The following is a 25,960-nucleotide window of genomic DNA, read 5'->3' on the forward strand; positions in this document are numbered from 1 at the left end:
ATCTGAAAAACACTTGGGTAAGCGACGCGATAACGAAAGTTCAACCCCTGCTGCTAGTACGTCTCAAAGAAAGCAATCTTCTGTGCTTACACAGTTAGATAGTTGTAAACTATGAAAAATTTCCTGAGATAACTTCTCGAAACGCACAGTTGAAGTATTTGGCAAAGCAAATATACCTCTGGTAAAGCTGGAAAGCAAAGAGCTAAAAGCTTGGATTACTGAGTTTTCAAATGAAGAGCTGCCATGTGTGAGAACTCTATGTGAAGTATATTTACCGGGTAAGTTTCGATTTCATTGATCGGGTACGGTTTAGGTATTACAACATCGAAACCATGCGCAAAATTGAAGGATACCGAATTTGAGTGTGATTTCCATATCGAACTATCTTACCCATACCCATTTGATCCAGTAATTGTAAATTATTTTGTTATAATTTGAGGTCTTTCTTCCTTTCTAGAAGTTGCATCTGACCACCAGAAAAGAACAGCAGAGGCTCTAGTGGGGAAGAACATCAACATATTCTGTGATGAAACTACAGATAGAATGGGCCGTTGTGTTTTTATCATATTCCAAGTCCCAGCCGGATCAAAAAGAGAGCTGCACATTGTTTCTGTGAACGATCTTGATGCAGGAAATGCTACAAACTGCTCTCGTGCTGTTTTAGAAGCTCTGCACAGTTATAGTGTACCATATCATGCAGTTAAAATGTTTGTTAGTGACATTGCCCCATACATGACCCGGTGTTATGAAACATTAAGTGTGGTCATAGGGGATCATTTAATGCATGTACAATGCTGGGCACAGAAGATCAGCTTGGTTGGAAATAGTTGGGTCGCAGTGATGACAGATTTAAATCGTGTGGTTGCGATGGTAAAGTCTGCAGTTTTGAACACAAGAAAGCGAATATATAATTATTTAGAATTCTTAACATCAAAGTATGGTGCTTCATAGGAAGCAGAGCTTTTTCCTGCGCCTGTCATAACCCCGTGGAATAGATGGTTTCAGGCTGTCTGCTATTTGAGTGCTTACTTTACTGATGTTACATTTTTCAAGATGTCTGACATGAAAGACATCAACAGTACTGTAGTATTAAGTACCTGACTGATCTGAGTGACCGAGAAGTGAATAGGCTTCACTCCCACATGATTTTTGTCACAGATCATGCAGCTGGATTATTTGACCTCCTTACTGAACTTGAAGGGTATCTGTATTCTACCTCTCATTTCCTTTACCCCAAACTGCATAACCTTGATGTCAGTTTTACCTTCGTTTGTGAGGGGAATTTTTCTGTGGCAACTGATGAGGCTTTGATTAAGTTCACTCCTCTACAGCAGGCTGCATGTAGAGACACATTTGTCAAAGCTGCTAATTCTTCACAGTGCAATTTTTCAAGCTTAGTATCCAAGAAATACAATTTGGAATAACACTGATAAATTAGATGATCTTGAGAAATTGTTTGGAGTAACAGATCTCTCACTAAACGATATCTGGTCTGTTTACTTTTCTCTGAAACATGCAATTCAAACCCAGATGAAGGAAAGTGAAAAATGTGTCATGCTTGCATGAACTGCAGTTCAGACAGACTTCAGCATATTTGCTAAATACTGTCTTGAGTTGTTGTGGACCCCAACAAACAATGTAGATACCGAGCGCGTGTTGTCTCATTACAACACAGTGGTTACAGACAGACGGCGCAATTTGTAAAAAAAGCAATGTCGAAGTACTGACAATGCTTTCGTTTGAACAATGAATTTGTATTGTTGTGAACCAAGGACAATAATTGCACTTCATAAACTTGGAATCATTAAAATTAATAATACCATGCGATTATTTTAACTTTGTAAACAGATGCTAATTTTGGAATAGATGCTAATTTTGAAACAAATAGATGCTAATTTTTCAGGTCCCTAGTCATGAGCATACCACTACACTCCCGGAACCAAGCAGGCCTCTGTGGAGTGGAAACCTGCTGGTTCGCCAGTACGAAAAGAATTCAGAGTGACTCACTCTGCTAGGAAAGTGCTTTGACAGTGTTCTGGGACATTTGGTGTGTTATTGGTGGACTTGCTGAACATGGGACCACTGTGAATGCTGCAGCCTACATTAAAGTAAAGTTGCGTCGTGCCCTTCGTGACAAACTTCTTCATGACAATTCCGTCCCGATGCTGCTGCTCCTGTTCGTAAGAAACTCGCCAAATTTGGGTGGGAGGTGCTCCAGCATCCGCCATACAGTCCGGACCTAGCACTGTCGGACTTTCATCTGTTTGGTCGCATGAAGAAATTCCTGGCAGGCCAACATTTTGCAGCAGATGCAGAGGTGAAATCAGCAGTCTGCAGATGGCAGTACTCCAACAAAACGGAGTTATACAAACAGGGCATATTGAAGCTGGCACCACGATGGGAGAAATGTGTTGAGAAACTTGGTGACTATGTAGAAAAGTAGGTCAAAGATGTAAGTTCATGTATGATTTGTTTGGTTTTGATACATATTAAACATTTTGGGGAAAAAATTATTGTGCGTTACTTTCTGATCTGCCCTCGTATAGTGGGTTCTTACCTTTCCTTACCACTTTGAAAGGTACATACCTCTTTTCACACTCCTCAAGAGTTGCTTTAAACCCATCTTATTGGCTGTTTACAATTTTATTTACTATTTTCCATTGATCATAATTCCTTTTTCAAAATTTCTCCATATCTCTCTTATTAACCATATGGTATTGCCTAATAGTCCTACTTATACATCATTTCTTTCTATCACATTTAATTTTAACTAAGACAAAGACAGCTTCACGATCACTTATACCATCTTCAGTTCAGTTTCTCTGGAACTAATCTGGTTTAATCAGCATCTTGTCTTAGAATATTTTCTTTCTTGTTGGTTCCATCACTTTCTGATTTATTATGTTTTTGAGATTTGTATAGTTTGTTTTCGAGTTTATCATGTGTTATTAGGTCATGTTCTGCTGTCGACTGTTGTTACATGTGGCTTTCTTGATCTGTTTTAAGGTATTTTCACGTAATTAGTGATGTTGACATTTGTTTACGTTGTTGCCATGGACTGAGTAACAAGATAAATTTTTCTGTCTGTGCAAGGTGGTGTCTTCAGTGCACATTTTCCTACACTAATTGTGTTTCTGTGCTTATCCTTAATTTGTACCTTTTTTAGTTGGATACACAAATACACCCATTTTCTAGCTTTTTATATTTTACAGTTGGTACTAGGCATCTTTTTGTTATGTACATATGCAACATTTTAGGTTATATTAATTATTTTTCTAGATTATTATGATATTATAAATTAATGAGAAGGACGTTAATGAATTCTATGGCTAGCAATACGTGTCTTTTGTATTTCCATGCTGTTTTATTCACTCTTCCTGTCTGCCTGTCTACAGTACAGTTATGCCTTTAAATGCACTTGTTCTTCATGTATATGTTTATTATTGTTTATTTTGTTTAATTTGGTATACTTGTTTTTACCATTTATTTACAATGCAATGCCATACACCTTACTCTTGTATACGGATATAAAATGTTATAATTTAAGGGGTTCTACTCAAATGTCAACCTCATCTGAATATGAGTCTGGTGACCGAATGACTCCCGGGATTAGAAGTCCCCCGCTGTCATGCCACCACGAACTGGTAGTGGTTAGGGCACACTCTTGCCCTTGTGTCAGGAAACTTCCCCTAAAGGCAGATGAACCACATGTGGTCAGTAGCATAGAAAGTGCTCAACAGTGGATCAGTTGTTCGGACAGGGTGTCCTTGCTCGGCTGGAATGGCAGATGAAAGCTGCAGTGATTAGGAATCCTTCAGTCATCTTCAATCTGCTTGCCATTGAACATACTTCCTAGTCATCAAGTAAGGTGCATTGTTGATGTGCAACAACACTCTCACTCTAAAAGAATTGATGCACAGAAGTCTTCCAACAACTTACGACTTCTTCCAAAAGTCCTGCGGCGATCAAGAAATTGCGGCGAGGGGCAGGATTGTGATGTCTGGAAGCCTCTAGTGATAACTTGGCATGTAGGTGGCAGATGTGTGATCGGTCGTCTTGCTTAGGGTTGTGGCTGTAGAGCAATTCGGTTGCTGCATCTACATCTGAGCAGTTCTATTTAGGGTCCACTCTGCTCATCTTACGTGGGGAAAGGGCTAGAAAAGGAGCCCTAAACATAGTCAGCCAGTAATATTATTGATCGAATAGCCACATCCAAAGGTATCACCTTTATGCGTTCAAACAAATAAGAAATTATATTTTGCAACGTGGAATGTAAGATCACTCAAAGATGACCCCGCAACTGAGAGACCTGAAAGGAGAACAGCCATAGTGGGTAGAGATTTAAGAAGATATAACATTGACATAGCAGCACTCCAGGAAACCCGTCAGTTGAATGAACAAGGTGCTGAACATGATTTAACATCACTAACACCACTTTTTGCCAAAAGAATCGCTTTAAAACGTCATGGCATCATCCTAGATGGAAACACTGGCACCTCATCGATTATTAAAATTGTCTGCAAGAAAGATCTATGTGACTTTTTTATCACCAAAGCAGTGACAAGAGCGGATGACTGTTGGACTTATCAGATCAATTATGAATTTGTCACTATCCGCTCAGAGGAGAAAACAACAGAAGAGCTGTAAAAATGCTTTTGATAGCGTGAAATTTCGAATTTCAGAATATACTTCACAATATAGAGAACTGGTTCATCAGACCCTGTCGGAGGAGTATCATTAGGATGTAACACAACACTGGGAGAGCTTGAAGACCACCATTTGAGATGCTTGCAAAGAAACGATGGGATATAAGACCAAGAAACTTTAGGATTGGTTTGATGAAAATGATGAAGAGATTGAAGCATTGATCTCAGAGAAGAGAAAAGCTTTGCAAGCATTGCGAAAAGACATGAACTGTCTCGCAAAGAAAGAAGTCTCTTGTCTTGCCAAAGCAAATGTCCAAAGAAGACCCCCTGTGCTCAAGAATGCATGGTGGATAACCAAAAAGAGCTGCAGTATCTAGCAGACAAAGATTCGTGGAAATTCTTGCAAGCCACTAAAGCCATTTACCTTTGGTAGAAATCCATTCTGGTCCAGTGATAGGAGTACCCTTCTAAAAGATCAGTGCTCCATCAATAATAGATGGAAAGAGCATTTTGAAGGTCTCTTGAATCAGGAATCGTTTGATGATGAACAGGTGTATGACTCAATAGAGCAAGCACCCATCAAAGAAGAACTTGGCTCCCCACCAACACTGGATGAAGTTGAGCATGCTGTTAATCAAACAAGGCAACACAAGGCCACTGTACCTGTGGAAGCTCTCATAGAAGGTGGTAAGGAACTCATAAGACATACATGAACTGATCGTTAAAATTTGGAACACTGAAGAAATGCCTTCCGATTTCCGAGATAGTCTTATAGTTCCCATATTTAAGGAAAGTGATTGAACAGGTTGTAATAACTATCGGCGAGTATCATTACTGTCTTTCTTGAGAAAGCTTATTGCTTGAATTTTGGCAAATTGTATACTACCCTTAGTGGAGGAAATACTACCAGAGGGCCAGTGTGGCTTCAGATCTTCTAGGGGAATCATGGGTATGATATTCACAGCTCGTCAGCTTCAGAAAAATTGCAGAGAACAAGGTAGACCTCTTTATATTGTCTTCATTGATCTCACTAAAGCATTTGATTCTGTAAACCATGATGCTTTGTGGAAGATTTTTAGGATTGTATGGTTTTCCACAGAAATTTATTTCCATCTTGAAACTATTCTGCACTGATATGATGACAGTTGTTATCGGTACCAACTATGTTGAAGAGCCATTTCATATCAATACCAGTGTTAAGCAAGGCTGTGTGATTGCTCCCACTTTGTTTTTGTTATTGTGTGTCTCTCGTGTTGGCTGTACAGTCAGCTATGGACTTACAGAAAAAGGGGAGTTCTGTTTGGAAGACCAACGTACTCGTTTTTGAGTGTTTGCTATTGTATTGTATTTCTGATTTGGTTGTCCTTCCTATATTAACTTACTCACCATTTGTTGGTCATACTTTGTCATTTGCTTTCCCTTCCCCGTTAACATTTGGTGAGTTCACACATATATATATATATATATATATATAAATTCCTTCCTTTCATTTCCTTCCCATAACAAATATTCCAAAGTAGCTGCTTCTGCAACACAACCCCTTGTGATTACAAAATAAATCTTTGTGAATTTATTAAGAATATTGAACAAATTCTGAGAATTATCAAATTGTTCAAAATGTGGCTTTTCAAGAAAATTTAATGTAAAATGTTGAAATCATATTTCATTAGAAAGCCCTGCTTTGTATATCATACAAAAGACCAAAAAACAAAGTTTAAATTGAGACCTTGCCCAGCAGTATAGAACCAGTTGACACATCACTCCAAGATTTGAGGATTTCCTTTACACACTTCATGGCTTTAGCATATTAACTCCTTAAGCGGGGAGCTCGGTACACACTAGTTCACTCTCAGGTGGGGAGCGATTTCCCTGATTGAAGAAAATATTTAATTACTTGATTAAAAACAATCTTAGACTAAAATGAACTATTGAAGGGCCAAAAGAGGAACATTTACTTGAATATAATGTATTTAATTGTTGAAAAATTTGATTATTTTAATTTTTCAATACTTTGTGCAAAAACGTACTAAGTGATTTCACACTGTGAAATAGAGATTGCTTCTTCCTAACAGCAAAGCTCTGGTTTTTGTTTATACAGTAACTTTCACCTGAATATTTTAGGCAGTTTACTATCAATCTGTGCTTGTAAATAAATGTTTCCGTATATGTAAATTTTAGATTTATAAAGTTTACATGTTCTTAAAAGATATACATAGGAATAAATTATAATATTCACAAAATTTTCTGTTATGTTGGTTTGCACTTTCAAGGGATCAAGTTTATATAGACTCCCTACAATTCATAAGTGACATAAACGGACTATATTACACTACAATACAGGTAATATCTACAGTATTTACAGTCTTTACAGTGTTATGTCTTTTACAGCTGTTCATTATGATACTCACGGAAGCAGGTCATATTATATAACCTACCAGGCGAGTTGGCCGTGCACGTAGAGGCGCGCGGCTGTGAGCTTGCATCCGGGAGATAGTAGGTTCGAATCCCACTATCGGCAGCCCTGAAAATGGTTTTCCGTGGTTTCCCATTTTCACACCAGGCAAATGCTGGGGCTGTGCCTTAATTAAGGCCACGGCCGCTTCCTTCCAACTCCTAGGCCTTTCCTATCCCATCGTCGCCGTAAGACCTATGTGTCGGTGCGACGTAAAGCTCCTAGCAAAAAAAAAAAATAATTATATAACCTGTCTCACCTTTGCATAATTTATATAATTCCATTCCGAAACGCGATCATTTTCTTGTTATGTAAACTTTCCGACCTAGCCACCCTTTACATAGCAAGAGGTTCTTATCAATTGACATTTTGCCATCAGGGGTATAAGCTTCCAAAAATTTTGTTAACAGGTGGTCAAATACTGGATTTATCTCGTATATTTTGGGAGGAATTTGTGCATTATTCACCTTATTGTCAGAGATATGTAATAAGCTGTGGAGGAAAATCTAATAATAATAATAATAATAATAATAATAATAATAATAATAATAATAATAATAATAATATGTTATTTGCTTCACGTCCCACTAACTACTTTTACTGTTTTCGGAGACACTGAGGTGCCGGAATTTAGTACCGCAGGAGTTCTTTTGCATGCTAGTAAATCTGCTGACAAGAGGCCGACGTATTTGAGCACCTTCAAATACCACCGGTCTGAGCCAGAATCGAACTTGCCAAGTTGGGGTCAGGAGGCTGGCCAGGCCACTCAGTCTGGCGAGAAAAGAAATCTCCTCTGTGTCATCAGCTCATAGGAAATAGGCATAGTGAACAAGCGATTCGAGAAATAGTGTCCTAATTTAGGTTTCTATACAATCCGCTGCGGCAACAGAATGGTCATAAGAAGCTTTATTTCGTCCTTATTTGCCCGACCACGGTCTTGATCTCAATTCCTTTCGTCTTTCTAAACTGGGTTTTATATGCGGTTTCCCACTCGGCATCTTTTGTCTGTTCAGCTATGTTCTGGCATATCTCGTCATAAAAAAGTTATTAAAATATTTCGCTCAGCTTTGTTTTCCCTAAAGACAATCTCTTTACATCACGGTGGAAATTTGGAACAAAGCAGGAATTTCTTTGTCCATTTTCAGTATAAGTTGACCAAGAACTTGCAGTGGTTGGATTGTAAACAGGATTATCATCACAATTGTCACTGTCATGATCGCTACTTGAACTGGAATCGAACAAGTGTTGTCTCTATTGCGACTGCTGAACATTCGAATCAGCTACGCCCAAACCCTGTATATTCGAGCTTGCAGTACTTATTCAAGGTAATTTCTTGTCACGAATTCCCCTTCGGCAGAACTTACTTCACTAATATCACAATTCTCGCCACTAAATTCCAACATTTCGTTTACCATGAGCCGTAAATCACCTTCCTCTAACAGTGGGGGTCGGTAATTCATTATAGATATTTTAGCTGAAAAAAATGTAAGAAAAAAAAGACCGAATAGAACCCTGGTCTCAGCAGTTTGGATGGAAATCATGAAATATGATTATTACGGATGCGTACGATAATAAAATGTTGTGTAACTCACGATAAACACACACTCCAGTCGTGAAAGAACAACTCAAGACTGGGGATAATAAATTAGGTTACGGTTCTAAAATGTCATCAGAGGGGTCTGTTTAGTGTCATAAGCTCTAGAAATCTCTTCTACAGCAATATTATTACATCCAAGGGACGGTTAGGCGATGAGCTAAAGCTTCAGCGCGGAGCTATTAGGCCTTAGGTCGTTCTTGCCTGGACTCAGCTGCGTTCTTTATGTTGCAACTCATGGATGACACATTGGTATTGGGAGAACATAGTTGAAAAAAGTCACATCAGAGGGCAGACTCATCCAGAATACGCTGCTGAAAAGGAAATGAACCTCTGCAGGCAGGCAACTGAGAAAAAAAATATAATTTGAATCGGCGGATATATCCACGCTCCCCACCGAGCAAGCGACTTGCAGCCGCGGATCTCGCTGCATCGCCCACCTAACGGGTTAATTCAATCACAGCCAGATATTGTGGGTTAGAATGTTGATTTTATTTGGAATTACTCCAGATAAACTTGGAATTTTATACCATGTTTTACTTCTGTAATTAACTTAAGGTATTACAACCATATTTAAACATTTTTCAGAGCACTGTTTGTAACAGTACCATCCTTGCTGCTTCGTGGTCTGAACTCGGACGAGTGAATATATGGAATCTGAATCCACAACTCGAAGCAGTTGATGATACAGCGCTACTAAAAAAGTACAATGAAAGAGAGAAGAGTGGTTCAGTGAAGCCTCTCTTTACATTCTCTGGCCACCAAATGGAAGGCTATGGCTTGGACTGGTGCCCTACAAGTACAGGTAAGCTTATCATTAATTATATGTGGATGATGAAGCATTCACAACTCAGTTGTCAGAAAACTCTGTTCTGAAAGTTAATTGACCTAAAAAAAACTTTGGTGTGTTTCTTTTTTTTTTTTATTCATTAATTTTTTTGCTAGTGGTTTAACGTCTCGTAATTGAAGAATGCTACAAGAGGCATGGGCAGGTTTCTTTTTGTCGCACCAACCAACACAGATAGGTCTCACGGCGACAGTAGGACAGGAAAGGGCTAGGAATGTGAAGGAAACGGCCGTGGCCTTAATTAAGGTACAGCCCCAGCATATGCCTGGTGAGAAAAAGGGAAACCATGGAAAACCATCCTCAGGGCTACCGACATTGGGGTTCAAACCCACTATCTCCTGAATACTGGATACTGTCCACACTCAAGCAACTGCAGTTATCGAGCTCGGCAATGGACAGTTATGATTGTTTCATAGATCTAGAGAAGGCATATAACAGAACCGAGGGAAAAGGTGTTCTCCATACTGAGGGACTGTGGGATTAAGGGTAGGTTATTAAAATCAATCAGTTATTTATGTTGGCAATAGGGCTCCATTGAGAATTGATGATAGAATGAGTTCTTTGTTAAGGGTACTCGCAGGGGTTAGTCAAGGCTGTAATCTTTCACCTTTGTTGTTCATAGTTTACATGGATCATCTGCTGAAAGTTATAAAGTGGCAGAGAGGGATTCAGTTAGGTGGAAATGTAGTAAGCAGTCTGGCCTATGCTGATGACTTGGTTTTAATGGCAGATAGTGCTGAAAGCCTGCAGTCTAATATCTTGGAATTTGAAAATAAGTGCAATGAGTATGGTATGAAAATTAGTCTTTCCAAGACTAAATTGATGTCGGTAGGTATGACATCCAAGAGAATTGAATGTCAGATTGGGGATACAAAGCTGAACAGGTAGATAATTTTATATATTTAGGATGTGTGTTCTCCCAAGATGGTAGTATAGTAAGTGAGATTGAATGAAGGTACAGTAAAGGTAATGCAGTGAGCTCACAGTTGCAATCAACAGTATTCTGTAAGAAGGAAGTCAGCTCCCGGACGAAACCGTCTTGACATCGGTCAGTTTTCCGACCAACTTTGCTTTATGGGAGTGAAAGCTGGGTGGACTCAGGATGTCTTATTCATAAGTTAGATGTAATAGACATGGAAGTATCGAGGATGATTGGTGATACAAACAGGTGGGAACAATGTCAGGAGGGTATTTGGAATGAGGAGATAAAGGCTAAGTTATGAATGAACTTGATGAATGAACCTGTACGCATAAACCTCCAATGGAGGAGAATAGGTTACTGAGGAGAATAATGAGCTCTGTTATGCAGGGTAAGAGGAGTAGAGATAGACCAAAATGACTGTGGTTAGACTCAATTTATAACTTATAACAATTTAAAGGTAAGAGGTGCAGAAATAAAGGAGGTCACAAAACTAGTTACAAATAGAGGATCGTAGTGACATTTAGTAAAATCACAGAGGCTTGCAGACTGAACGCTGAAAAGCATAACAATCGATAATGACTGTGTGTATATATGTAATGTATGTATGATTTAGCGTCGCACTGAAAATGACAAACACAACCTGTTTTCCAGTCAATGACCTGGTCAGGGATGGAATGAATGAAGCCCGCATCTTGTGGCGAGGATAGGAATTGTGCCGGCTGCTGAAGCTTGTCGCGCTCCTCTGGGGCAATGATTAATGACAGGTGAAATGAAGTGATAGTGGAGAGTGTTGTTGGAATGAAAGATGACAGGGAAAAGCAGAGTACTGTACCTGGAGAAAAACCTGTCCTGCCTCTGCTTTGTCCAGCACAAATCTCACATGGAGTGACCGGGATTTGAACCACGGAACGCAGCAGTGAAAGGCCGATGCTCTACCGTTTGAGCCACGGAGGCTTCTTATTGTCGCACTAACGCGTCAAATGTTTTTGGTGATGCAAGGATGGGGAAGGGTTAGGATTGGGAAGAAAGTGGCCAGGCCTTAAGCTGCCTGGTTTAAAAATTTGAAACCATGGAAAACCAACTTCAGGGCTGCCAATGGTTGTATTCGAATCCACCCTCCCCCAAATGCAAGGAGAAAAGCCTTGCAAGCGTGGCAGAATGACATGAACTGCCTTGCAAAGAAAGAAGCCTTTTGCCTTGCCAAAGCAAATGTCCAAAGAACTCATGCACTCAAGAATCCATGGTGGACAACCAAAGCAAAAGAGTTGTAGTATTGATGTATCTACAAAGAAGCACACAAAATGCTATCACTTGTGTTCACTTTTATTTACAGGTTATATACACAAATTCACAAAAAAAAAAAATAATAGGCTGCCATCATAAAACAAAACACTACTACGAAAGAATAAGAGACTGCAACAGTTGCATGTCAACTACCAACCCAACAAAACCAATTCACATACTTCACACAAGTATCATCAAAACAATGCCCGCTCCGCCATCAGGACTGCCTCTTTATATATGTTGCCTGGCCAGGCTTCTAGAAGAATATGACACAATGTATTTTCTTGTAAATTCCAGTTTCCAATAGCTTAGATAGAATGTAAAGAATTTTCTTTAACTATCTAGTACCAAAGATATGTTATGCTGGAGATTACGGTGTGTTGCACAATATTGTAGTGGATTATACAGGTAATAATAAATGATATACTGTACAATTAATTATGTGTTCTTACATTAACTAAACTCATTTGTATATATATAGAACATGTTTCATGACATAACCTCACAAATAATACGATCGTCCGTACATAACCACGTAAATAATAATAATATAAGTGGATGTAAACACTTCATAGCCATACCTCACAAGTCATAATAATAGTTAATAATCATAATAATAATAATAATAATAATCAATATTTGCAATATTTACCCATGGGTTAAAGAATATTGTTTCCAACTTGCGTCAATATCCCCCCTAGTTTTCCGTGGTTTCCCATTTTCACACCTGGCAAATGCTGGGGCTTTACATTAATCAAGGCCACAGCTGCTTCCTTCCTATTCCTAGGCCTTTCCTTTCCCATTGTCACCATAAGACCTATCCGTGTCGGTGCGACTTAAACAAATAGCAAAAAAATCCCCCCTATAACTTGAAACAATTTCAACAGTTTATCACACTCGAACTTTGACTTAGTCATAGATTGTATCTTCTCTCTTCTTCGACGCCACTGGATGTGCTCTCCTCCTCTTGACCGGATCGTGCCATGTTAGGTGTCGGTGTTGCCTCACTGCCAGCCTCTTCCTCGATGATAGTCGATACGTTCTCTTCATGATGACCAGATTGTGCTGTGTCATTAATAGCCTCTCCTCCAGGTGGACCCGTGTGGCAGTACCAGGCTTACTCTATGCGCAGTAGTTGGGTGACTCGCCACAACTCCCATGCATGTACCTTGACAGGAGTGTTGGTCTTTAGTAAGTAGACCTCATGGCCCAGCTGCTTATCCACCTTGACGGCACTTAGGTGCGAAACTTGCGTGAAACCCTTCAGTCTTATTACTGACTGGGTGGTTATGTCACAGTACTTGTTGGCCTGGTAGGAAGATCTGGGTGTCTTCGACATCTTGAGCCTTGGCCCGGGTAAGGGATCTCTTCTCGGCCAAAGATTGCTTCTCCTTGATGTCCTGCTGCTGCTTGTGCTGCCATTCTGCTAGGGAAACAGCTGCATCATCTTGACCAGAAGTGGGTGATGGACGAATCTCCCAATCCCCAGTGCCGTATAGCTGTCGACCAAGGAACAGCTCTGCTGGGGAATAGCCAATGATACGGTTGATGCGTCGTCTCAGGGCAGAGAGTGACTGTGATATCTACCGGTCCCACAGTTGATGTTCTTTGTCTATTACGTAGACCCGTAGCATCCTTTATAGCTCCTGGTTCTGTCGTTCCATTGAATTGGCCCTTGGGTTGTAGATAGGGATGGTCCAGTGCTCCACACCCCATTCAGTTATAGTTTGATGCCACGTCCTTGATGTGAACTGACTCCCATTGTCTGACAGAAAGCACCGTGGATAACCGTAACGGCCGAATACCTCATCTTGTAGAAGGCTGGTGATGCGTCCCATCATGGCTTCTGCTATTGGAAAGGCCTAAGTCCATCTTGTGAAGAAGTCGAATTTATTTTTGTTTTTGCATTTTGATTTACATCGCACCGACACAGATAGATCTTATAAGATAGGAAAGGGCTAGGAGTGGGAAGGAAGCGGCCGTGGCCTTAATTAAGGTACAGCCCCAGCATTTGTCTGGTGTGAAAATGGGAAACCACGGAAAACCATCTTCAGGGCTGCCGACAGTGGGGTTCGAATCCACTATCTCCCGGAATACTGGATACTGGCCGCACTTAAGCGATTGCAGCTATCGAGCTCAGTTCGGTGATTATTAGGAGTCCTGTTTTACCCCGAGGTGTTCTAGGGTAAGGACCAATCAAGTCCAGGGCTATGACCTCTCAAAGGCGTTGCGGCCGTCGTCCTCACTGACTGGAATCTGCCTTCCTATTGCTCGCCTTGGTGCAGGCACAGATGTAGTACCCCTTCACATAGTCCAGGATGTCTTTCCGCACGTTAACCCAGAAGAATCTTCGTCGGATAGACTGATATGTCTCTTCACCTCCTGGATGTCCGGCGTGCTGCCATGGAACTTCTAGAGGATGTCCATCGTGTGCTGTCTAGGGATCACCACTACTGAACAGGTGTGTCAGAGAGGTGCAACCTGACATTAAGATCCTCTGTCAACCCGGAAGTTATAGATGTTGATTCCCATAGGGAACCTGAAATATTTGTCCCAAATGAGTAAATTTATAATCTATATATATAAAATAAGAGTTTTGTCTGTACATTGCTCAGAATTTATAAAGAATGGTATTTCTGTATCTGTCATGTCCACAGTAACAAGGAAATGCACGTTTTACTTTTCCGTAATGTCTGTCTGTCTGTCTGTCTGTCTGTCTGTCTGTCTGTCTGTCTGTCTGTCTGTCTGTCTGTCTGTCTGTCTGTCTGTCTGTACACGCATCACTAGAAAACGGCTAAAGAGAATTTAATGAAAATTGGTATGCAAAGTCGGGAAATAAGTCGCTACAATCTAAGCCATAAATAATTTTATTGACGCTGATAGAAATGGTAGTTTAGGGGAAGACCTAAAATTTAATTTTCAAATATTGATGTTATTAGTAGTCCTATCTTAATAAAAAATGGGTATGCAAAGTCAGGACATAAGTCGCTACAATCTAGGCTGTAAATAATTTTATTCGTGCTGAATGAAAGGTAGTTTAGGGGAAGGCCTGAAATTTAATTCTCAAATATTTATATTATTAGTGGTCATCATATCGATAAATAAAACATAACCAGAGTTATATAGAATTAAATTTCTGACCATTTATGTCTTATACATTTTTACCGTACCAGCTATGATAACACAGATATTCGTGAATTTGTATTTTTGTTGCCAAGTCCATATTGACACCGAGCCACGAGAAAATTGGTTAACAGAATTTAATGAAAATTGGTACATAGAGTCGGGGAATAAGAAACTACAGTCCAAGCTGTAAACAATTTTATTCACCCTGGATGAAATTGTGGTTTAGGGGAAGGCACCAAAAATTTAATTTTTAAATACCTATGTTATTGGTCCTATCGAAAAGTACTACATAACAAAAGTTAGAGAGAATACAATTTCCGATCAGTTATGTTTTGTTCAGCTTTACTGTACCATGATGATCCAATTAATTAATTGAAGGAACAAGAATCCACCTGATCGATACTTTCACTTTTATTTAGCCTTAGGCTATTTCAATAGACATTAAATTAAAAGTTCAGAACGTGTTTCGAATGCATTGCATTCATCATCAGGTGCTTACATTTGGCAAAAGTAAAATTAGCCAAGAACAGTCTCACAATTTTCTTAAAACCTTAAAAACAAGTGTTAGTAGTGCATGTGTGAATGGAAGTGGGGGGGGTTAGAGGGGGGGATGCATTGAAGGCAATTGTTAGTTAAACGATGACTTATTATTAAAAATCTTAATGTTAAAAACACTGATGGACTAAAATATGGTTCACTATAAGTCTTGTGAATTTTCCATAAGTTTGTTGATTACTGAAGAACTTGTATGCACTATGTGAAGTATTTCTGTTGAACTGTTGGTAAAAAGTTTCCTTAAGAAGGCATCCGGTGTTTTCACGTCTCTTATCTCCTGTTGGGTGGAGAGGTGTGGATTGTTTCAAATATGAAGTTTGCTATTTGTTGTATGAATTGAAAAAAGTTGGATCGTCTGTATCACGACCCTTGCCTTGCATGTTTGTTTAACTTCCCGTGCTATGGGAGTGGGTTTAATCCGGCTGCCTTCAACCTTGTATTGTAACATTTTAATTTAATGTCTATTGAAATAGCCTAAGGCTAAATAAAAGTGAAAGTATCGATCAGGTGGATTCTTGTTCCTTCAATTAATTAATTGGATCATGTAGTCGATACGGATATGAAGTGGATAGTATGTAGTACCATGATGAATCGGAAGAAAACTAAATGTAAAGGCGTACAATATCGAAGGCGCATAACATTGATCAACAATAACATTACATTGACCATTGTTTATTGTTATTTTATTTGTCTCTTATGCTGCCTCTCAACTCCGATAGATGGGATTACTGTTGCGTACTGAGTATATTAGCCTGACTGAATATTGGCTTGGAAATTGCCGGGGAGTTAAACTTTCTTCTTTAGCATGCCATTCCTCTGGTTCATACACTTTCTGATACAGCTGGTACGTAACACACTGGTTCTTCGTAGTATTCCAGTTATTCAGTCCCCACTCTGACTCACTGTTTTGAATTAGCAGTGTGCATACTTAAGGCAGAGGCTGACTTACTAGTAGTAGTAGTAGTAGTAGTACCGGGCGAGTTGGCCGTGCGGTTAGGAGCGCGCAGCTGTGAGCTTGCATCCGGGAAATAGGGAGTTCGAATCCCACTGTCGGCAGCCCTGAGAATGGTTTTCCGTGGTTTCCTATTTTCACACCAGGCAAATGCTGGGGCTGTACCTTAAGGCCACGACCGCTTCCTTCCCATTCCTAGGCCTTTCCTATCCCATTGTCGCCATAAGACCTATCTGTGTCAGTGCGACGTAAAGCAAAATAGCAAAAAAAAAAGGTAGTAGTAGTATGGCCTGGTCTAGAGTAACAATTTAGGCCTATTCCAAATTATAGCACCACAATTCACTAAATAACTCAAAATTCAACCCTGTACAGAGCCTTTTCTGAAGAAAAGGTTCTTCCTCTTCACGTTTATTAAATTCAACATTCATTTTATTCCAAATTATCAGTGAACAGGAGGTTTCTCCTCTGGCTTGGAGGAAAAGTTGCCTCCAAGTCAGATAGATTTTTCCACCGCCAGTGTAGTGAATTGATATTTTCCGACTCATCGGGTACTTCTAGAAAACAGATTAGTAAAAGGGCATAGTTTTCGCCCTGGGAGTCAGTCTCCACTATTTGACCCTCTCCTCGCCGAAAAAAGACAAAGTGTGTTCACGAATCACGGCTGTCTGCGGCTTGGTCATTCCAGCTCTGGAACTTTGGACTGTTAGATCGGCAGTGTAGTCCTGTTCGTTAAAAGTAAGCACATGCGTGGTGTTTCATTTGATCGAGTATTTCATATGAAAGCATTGCTTTTAATCGCGCCATTCCTACTGACATGATTGTAATGCATGTTCATTTCAATTGGGAAAACCACGAAGACAGTCTTTCTGGTAAAAAGGCAGGTGGAGAGTGAGCGTCTACCATCATAATGAAAACTCCCCAGCCTGATTGTGACCGATGGTATGCAAGTGGGTCTACCATTACAATGAAAATTCCCTGACTCAGTCTTCATACGACAAAAGTTGTTTGGTGACTACCCCGTCGGGTTTCTAGGGTAACGTTAAGAGCTATGGAATTTAATACAATCTTGCTCACAACGTGTACATTAGAATTCCATAGTGAAGCACGGGTACATCAGCTAGTACCAATATAAATCTGATGGCCAGGCAGGCATCAATTTTTGGTAATGAGACAAAGTCTCTAGTGCATTGGCACTGTTGGTGGCTCCAAGCAGCCTACACAGTGACCCCCACAGTATGCACTAGCCATGCGTCTTGGTAGGTGTGCTATTTACTAACTGATGAGCCCAACTTATCACACTGTCACACTGGGGCGAAACACTGGCAACCAGGAAGAGTTAGCTGGAAAATTTATAATGTCCAATGATGGACCATTTATAACCCGGAAGTTCTTGTAGCTCATCTTGAATTCCCTCGGGACAAGTCGACTATTGGTGTTCTGTCTCCTAATCCACTACGTCATGGTCCTATAGGGCTTGTCTTGTTCTTGCCATTGTTTAGTTACTTCCAGATCAAGTTACTTCTTGATGTCGTGGGATTCACTGTGGTGTTTTCGTGGGAACTCCCTCTCGACATTGGTGCTCCTAGCTTCAAGTTCCATCGCCGGGTGCTTAGATAAACTCTCTGCTCCTATGTTCGTCTATCCTCGGACATGACACACATCAAAATCATATTCTGCGATGAACAGAGCCCATCGCATCAATTTCGATTTTGAGCCAGGCAGAGTTCAACCCTTTGAGGGCTGAGTTATCGGTGTAAGGCTGGAACTTCCTTCCCTCCAAGTAGCATCTCAATTAGCCCATGGCCCACACCACAGCTAAGGCTTCCTTCTCTGAGTGCAGTAGCATTGTTCAGCTTTCTGCTGGCATACTCGATGATGTCCCTTCTGCCGTCACTCCTCTCCTGAAATAACACTGCTCCTAGGCCAGAGTCGCTGGCGTCAGTCTGCAGGCACATCCTCCGTTGAGGATCGGGATGGGCTAGACCAGGAGTGTTGCATATCACAGCCTTAATGCCTTGAAATGCTGCCTCTTCCTTGATGGTCCATCAGAAAGGGTGGTTGTAATGGAGTAGATCGGTTAGTGGTATTGCCTTCTCTTCAAAGTGTGGCATAAAGCTGCTATCCCATCCACACAGGCCAAGGAACTGACGTACTTGTCGCTTGGTCCGCGGGCGCTCACCTTCTTCGATCGCTCGACTCTTCTGCGGTTGCCTTTCTAAGCCTTCAGATATTAGGACATAGCCAAGATATTCTACACGGGACTGGGGGAAGTGGTATTTCTCCAGTTGGCAAGTCAGTCCATGAATCTTCAGTCATTCCAACACTTTCCTCAAAGGTACAAGGTGTTCTTGAAAATTCTTGTTGTGAATTAAGATGTCGTCGAGATACACTTGGCAAAAATCTCCAATATATCCTGACAATGCCTTATCCATGAAGGTTGCAGGAGCATTCTTCAATCCAAAACGCATTACTGTAAACTGGTACAATCCTCTTGGTCCCATGAAGGCGGTCAGTGGTCTAGAACTTTCCTCCACCTCCACTTGTCAGTATCCGGAGTTGAGATCCAGTGTGCTGAAAATCCTAGATCCTCTTACATGTTTCAGCGGGTCTTTCAGGTCAGGCATGGGGTAGGCATCACTAACTGTCTTCTTGTTCGGCTTGTGGAAGTCCACACACAGTTGTTACTCCCCATTCTTCTTTTTCGGTAGGACAATAGGTGAGGCCCAACAGGATGTAGAGGGTTCAATGAGACCTTGCTCTTCCATCCCTTGAATCTTCTGAATGACGTAGTTGCGGTTATCCTGGTTGATTGGATGTGGACATTGCTTGATGGGTGAGGAAGTTCTGCTTTCAGTGGTGTGCGTTGCCGCGGTAGTCCGTCCCATTCTATTGGTGATGACTTCCGGAAAGTACTTTAAGGTGCGTCTCAGCTCCTCTTCTTCACTTGGTTGAAGATGCATTAACTGGGTATCTCCCAGGTCTACGTCGACTTCCACATCCTTCCAAGTCCGGAGATTTCTATTGTGCCAGGTGACCCTCAGACGTCTGTCTATTCCCAAAAAGACTTCATGTACTGCATAGTCTAGGATCACATTCTATTCTGCCAGAAAGTCATTACTTAATATGATGTCAGGTATTATGTTCTGAATCACTGCAATGTCAATTACAATAGGTAGGTCCATGTATTTCACTTAGGTTAGTCTGTCCTTGGAAGGAATAGGTTACCCCGTCTGCTGCTCCCACTACCCTTCCGAGATGGTGAGACTTCATGGATTGTAGTAATATGGCAACAACCCCGTTTACAAAGGAATGGCTTGCTTGGCTGTCGAGTATGGCTGAAAAATTTTTGTTGGCCTAACTTCAAGAAGATATCTGGGCGAGGTTGGCCTGTTCTGCTCACAATCTGACCAATCCCTCTCCTACTTGGCCAGGGTTGCTTGTCTGTTGTGTCTTGAGGTGCATTCCTGTTCCCTGTCGCATCCCCCCTCAATCATGAATGGGTCAGACCTAGTTTTCCGACGTCAAGTTTGGGCACTTGTTCTTCAGGTGTCCCATTCTTCTACACTGGTAGCACTTCCTAACCAAGCTGGTGTCTTCCATAGCTTTGCTGTTGTGTTCCTCTTCCAGCTGGGCGATGATTCTCTGCGGATCATGAAAGGATCTCTGTTGTGATACTTTCACTAGGGGTCGAATCTTATTGTCTAGTAGCTCTGTGATGTCTGGTAAGATCTCGTTCTCGCATCCTTCCGGCTGCAGATGCTTGAAGAGCTGGTACTTCTGTAGGACGAATACGCTAGCTCTCATGCCAGTGGGTTGCGCTCAGTCAGTAGCTTCCTTTTCACAGAGCTCTTCACCTGTTCAGAATTGAACATAGCAGGGAATTCTCTCTTGAACTCCACCCAGTTTAAATTTAAGCCCTTCAAGTTATTCCACCAAGTAGCGGCTTGCCCCTTTAACCGCGGTGTGATAAGTTGAATGAAGATGTCCTCCGGTAGATTAGTCCGTCCTAGTAGAGTGATCGATCCCTCGATGAAGCTAGTCAGGTTCTCTTCCAGTCGCCCGTGGAATTCTGGAAGGCTCTCTATAATCACATTCGGGTCTAGGTATCCTGTATTGCTGGTTAGGATTGAGGGGTTTAGAGGTATGGCGATAGGTCCTGTGCGAGTTAATTCTATCTTCTACCGCTTGAAGGATACTCTTTCTCATCTCCTGCACATCTCCCTTGATGGTCGAAATCTAGCTTTCCAACCTTCCTTCAACGGCAGAAATATGGCTGAAAAAATTTCCCTTGGCGATAGAAATTCTCCCCTCAGCCCGTTGTTTTATGCCGGAAACCTGGGTTTCAACCTCCTCCTTAAGGTTTGGTTTGAGATGTCCCCTTCCAGCTGGCTTTCCGTAATATCGATCTGCTCAACCTGTCCCAGTTTTGACTTGATGTCTGGTATTTGCTGTGTTAATTGACTGGTGACGTCGCTAATTTAGGATGAAATTTTATCATCTATGGTTGAAATTTTCGATTCTAGGCCCTGTTTTACTTTGTAAACCTGCATGTATACTTGTGATATTGGTCCGGTTAAAACTGAATTACCATGAGAAATTTTGCCTGCAATTTTGTCATTTACTTTCGAAATTTGGTCTGAAAGTTTGTCATTGAATACCTGCATCATGGTCATTTAGAACACATTTGATAATATTTACCTCCTCTTCAGTGGCGGAGTCCAATGTTTCGTCCACCTCGATAAAGAACTTCTTGGGATCTTATCCTTTTTTGATGAGATCTTCTTGTAACCACATCTTCAGCGATTGCTTCTTGCTGTTCACTTTTAACTTTTACTAATTTCGTATAAACATTGAAACTTCGATAAATACACTAACAGTGTTTGCAAAAATCAAGAATCAAACAAGTATTAGCCAAATCTTCCAATTTAATTGGCATTTTTTCTATGACTTGGACATTAATATTATGTTATTAATGTCTAGCCCATTAATGATACATTTTAATTGTCAAATTCTCTTGTTTACTTTTTAAGTAGTGACGACATTTTATCAATATTATGTAATTAACGTCTAGTCCATTAATGAGACATTTAAATTGTCAATTTTTCCTGTTTTCTCTTTAAGCATGACAGCATTTTATTGTGTAAAACATTTTTAATATGCAACTTTATTGTAAATAGGACTTAATGAATGACTTCACCTTGAGACAATCGTATAAAAGATGGCTGAAGATGCTCGATACAGCGAGCGAAACATGTACCAATTAACGTTTGTATTGTAATGTCCCTTTAGGACAATAAACATTTTATGTATTGAATTGGTGTAGATTATACAAGAATTGTAAATACTAATAAGAAGTTCAGTACGGGTAAAAACATGAAATTGGTCTTATTCAATGGGTCACTGTGCCGTAACCAGTATCACTGTCATTCTGCAACCAGGCATTTACATCACTATTGTCTACATCTGAAGAACCAGGAATTTTTACAAATATTTCAGGGAATTCGGACCTGTTGACAACTTCAGAAACTTCAGCGGTAGAATCGCAAACACCAATCCATATTATTTTCCATCTCTCTGCTGTATACATAACTGTATAGTTTCATATGTACAGTATTATTGAAGGGGTGCGCATATTATCATGGTGAAAAATACAAAAACAGTATAGTAAATAAAAAATAAATCCGGATAAACTGGAAATCCAGATTAATAAGGACCGGATATGAGGTTCTTGTGTATATTATAGAACACCAGTCGTAAAGAAAACACTGACCTTTTTTTTTTTTGTATGGGGCTGGAATTGTATCAAGTTTTCAAGGAAAAATACAAAATTTCATTTATTTAATTTTTTAGAATGGAGACGCTTAGTGGCTATCATCACTAAGTGAGACTAAACATGATACCACGGAACTTGCCTAATTTTTTTTTCCCTGTACTTTTTACTTTAGTTTGTATTGGAAAGGAGCAAGTGTCAAATCAAGTGCTTCCTTTTCCCACACTGACCTGTCATTGTTTGTTCTATTGTGTTTTTGTTTTCTTGTTCCTTTTGCTTTAGTTAGTAACATTTTGTATTTCAAATAATTTGCCTGCGTAATTTTCGTGTGCGCTTAATTTTAGCACCTCCGAATTTGAATAGTAATTATTAGGTTTTTTATGTTGCGTGCGTTATTTTTGCGGTCTCAAACAATGCTCAGTGTCTTAGCCCGAGCGTTGCAGGCAACTGAGTCATTGTCTGACATCACCACTAGCCATAGTGTAGGTTGATCTTGAGCGAAACTGCTTTCCGATTCCTGTGTCTGCACTTTGTGGTAAGTACCTAGAGGAAGCTTATGAAAGGCTTGTGGGAAGTTACCACAGATGCGTTGCTGTAATTCATTCTGTGAAGTAATGTGTTAGGAAACAGTATAAGGATCATATCCACGGTTTTTATATAGAATGGATGGCAGAACACGTTCACTGGACGTGGCAAGATTCAGCGACCTTTAGAATTAATGTGCCACTGAATGGTGAAAAGCTGGAATTGAGTCTTGTGTGAAATGGTTATGAAGAGCTTCAGAAAAATTTGCTATTTGCTTTACGTCGCACCGACACAGATATGTCTTATGGCGACGATGGAATAGGAAAGGCCTAGGAATTGGAAGGAAACGGCCATGGGAATTGGAAGGAAATGGCCATGGCCTTAATTAAAGTACAGCCCCGGCATTTGCTTGGTGTGAAAATGGGAAACCACGGAAAACCATCTTCAGGGCTGCCGACAGTGGGGCTCGAACCCACTATCTCCCGATTACTTAAGCGACTGCAGCTATCGAGCTCAGTGCTTCAGAAAAAAAGGAATATTCAACTTGCTGAATGGTCTCAAACATGACGACTTTTGGAATGACAAAGAATCTCAATCTTTTGAATGTGACGACTCCTCATCATTGTCGGAGAACAACAGTGAAAAGTAGAAGGGTAAGTTTGTTCAGCACTGTTTTTATTATTGGCATCTGATTTGCATTTTCTTGTAGCGTTTATAACCTTAATGCATGCACTACCCTGTTACCTAGTTTATAGTTTCAGATTTGTAGACCATTCCATAGCAGTAAACAACACTATAAAGGCAATCACACTAGGCCTATTATTTTTTTCACCTGTTCACCTACTTAAAACAAGTGCTAAAAAGCTGTAGACCTACCGGTAAACGAAAAGATCAATTTGAGAACTTGCTTGCTGTTATTTTCTGTGTATTTTAATATTGCAGTGATGGAAAACAGACTGCCTACCGTAAATATGTAAGGCACACGGTTTTGATAAAAATGTAATTTTTATTATTTGTCTAACATGAATAGATGTTCAAAGTTCATACGAAATATTTTCACAGCTATCGTAGTGTTTTTATCAATTTTGTCTGCAATTTAATTGTAACATCAAACCTTCAAGAAAACGTCTGCATAGTTTTCACAGCTTGATTTTTAAACAAAATATGTTGTTGAAAAATGTATGAAAATTATGCAGGCAAATATGGTACAGTATTTTTTTAAATTTCTCACCTCTAAGCTCGACTTTTTGGGGCAAAGTACATTTTTGCATTTGCTGAAAAGATGTTTCTGTTCAGGAACATCCCCAGCGGTGATAGATATTGTAAGATAAGTTCAGTTTCTTTGGAAATACTAGAGAGGTAACAAACTATCTCATCAAAAATTGGTGAAGCTGTTTCTTTGGTAGTAGAACTGAAAAAGATATCTTTATCACCACTTAATTTCTTCCCTTTTCTGCTTCCATGCAATTTGTTTTTTATTAGAAAGTAATGTTTACAATTTTATTTCATGAAGTAAATTACAAGTAAAAATTACATTTTATAGAAAGTAATGATTGCAAGTAACAGTTACTAAAAAGCATTCTTTACAAGCAATTTCATTACTTTTATTTACTTACTTCCCAACTCTGGTATTTACTAATAAATATTTTCGTTTGTACGGATATTAACTTGTACTTAATCATTAATCGTTACAAATTTCATTGTGATTCGTATTGACAGTTATCAGTTACAAAATAACATGTTAATTAAGGTCAACCTAATCAATATTTTTACTTAATCATACAGTACTAGTTCAGTGAGTGTCTCACGGTCTCAGAGGGAATTATTTTTCATCTCAGATTCTTTCCCTATTTTTACATGCTGCTTATGATATAATACTCTGCCCTGAAAATTTACTCTTTCTTCACTGTTACACTTCTAACTTGGACAGAAACGGTCTTTGCTGTATGGCATTGCTAGCAATAACGGCTGCTGAGAGGGACTGGTAGAGGGGCACTACTATTTCACAAATTTACAGTCTTACCATACACACACAAGTAAACAAATGCATACCCAAATACATATCCCTTTCAGACCTGAAAGAAAACTGGCGGTGTGAATTTTTGTTTGTACGTCAAAAACTGGCTAAAATGCTCTTAAATACATATATTTTTAGTTTATTCTACAAATTAAAAATTAACATATGAGAAAAAACACCCACACAATTGTGCATGTCAGGACTTAATTCACTACTTACGAAAAAGGAAAATTACCTCAATGCATGTGAATATACATATATATATGATCAAATGTTCTATTTTACAGTGGGGAATAATTAAAAACAATTGAATCTTCGTTCAAACACAAGTAAATATTACATTTTCTACACTGAGGACGAGTTTTGCTTTTAATGGCCTTTTGGCAGCAGCACCTACTCGTCGGATCTGAAAGAAAACTGGAGGTGTAAATTTTCGTGTGTACGTCAAAAACAAAAATGCTCTTAAATACATGTTTTTACAGTTTATTTTACAAAATGAGAACTTTCAGCTAAAAAAAACAGAACCCACACAATTGTGAGTGTCAGGACTTTATTCACTAGTTACAAAAAGTAAAAATTTTAAAAATTCAGCTCAGTACATGTGAATATACACATGTACATGATCAAATGTTCTATTTTACAGTGTGGAACAATGTATTTTAAACAATTAAAATCTTATACATTACATTTCTCACGTAGAGTACGAGTTCTGTTTTCGCAGTCCTTTTGGTGGCAGCACCCAGCACTCTTGCATGCATAGCCTGTAGGGAAACCTAGCCCTCACAATTGTGCGTATCAACATTCAAAACCTCGTGGTATTACGTACGATGTTGTAAGTTCACAATTTATGTTTGCTAAACAATTTACACACTTCATTGATTATATTCTGATCAGTGGAGCTTCTAGATTAATATGAATGCAATAAATAAATACTTATTTTCGGCATTACTGCTTCCCGCCATCTTGCCGATGAACTGTATTTTTTAACTTTTCTTCCTGCCCCCTGGTGGGCAAGCGCTAAATAAAAACAACTGAAGTACATGCTACATGTCCCGCACAAGCACTGCAGTCCGGTCCAGCGCCATGAAAACGTCAAATAAGCTCAGACATAAATAACATACGAACCCACACAATTGTGCGTACACGGTCTGAAAGGGATAATATTTCGTGTTAAATATTTGCTTATTACTCTACGTACTTTACTGTCTTGTTTTTTATTTTAAGAGAAAATGTGGAATGAAATCTTGCGTGTCCATTTGAAGAAGGCGGC

The 25,960-nt window shown here is 39.7% G+C and overlaps 1 protein-coding gene across 3 annotated transcripts in view; it reads left to right on the forward strand.

Annotated features, from left to right (window-relative positions):
* The window catches only part of l(2)09851 (WD repeat-containing protein 1 l(2)09851), a 194,839-nt gene that overhangs the window by 80,366 nt on the left and 88,513 nt on the right, over positions 1 to 25,960 (forward strand). For all 3 annotated transcript variants that reach the window (XM_067137931.2, XM_067137928.2, XM_067137930.2), the window contains one exon: positions 9,281 to 9,497. In XM_067137931.2, coding sequence (XP_066994032.2) covers positions 9,281 to 9,497 — 217 coding nt within the window. The remainder of the gene's footprint in view (positions 1 to 9,280; positions 9,498 to 25,960) is intronic.

Source organism: Anabrus simplex, chromosome 1 (assembly GCF_040414725.1).
Source record: "Anabrus simplex isolate iqAnaSimp1 chromosome 1, ASM4041472v1, whole genome shotgun sequence".
NCBI classification, from domain to species: domain Eukaryota; kingdom Metazoa; phylum Arthropoda; class Insecta; order Orthoptera; family Tettigoniidae; genus Anabrus; species Anabrus simplex.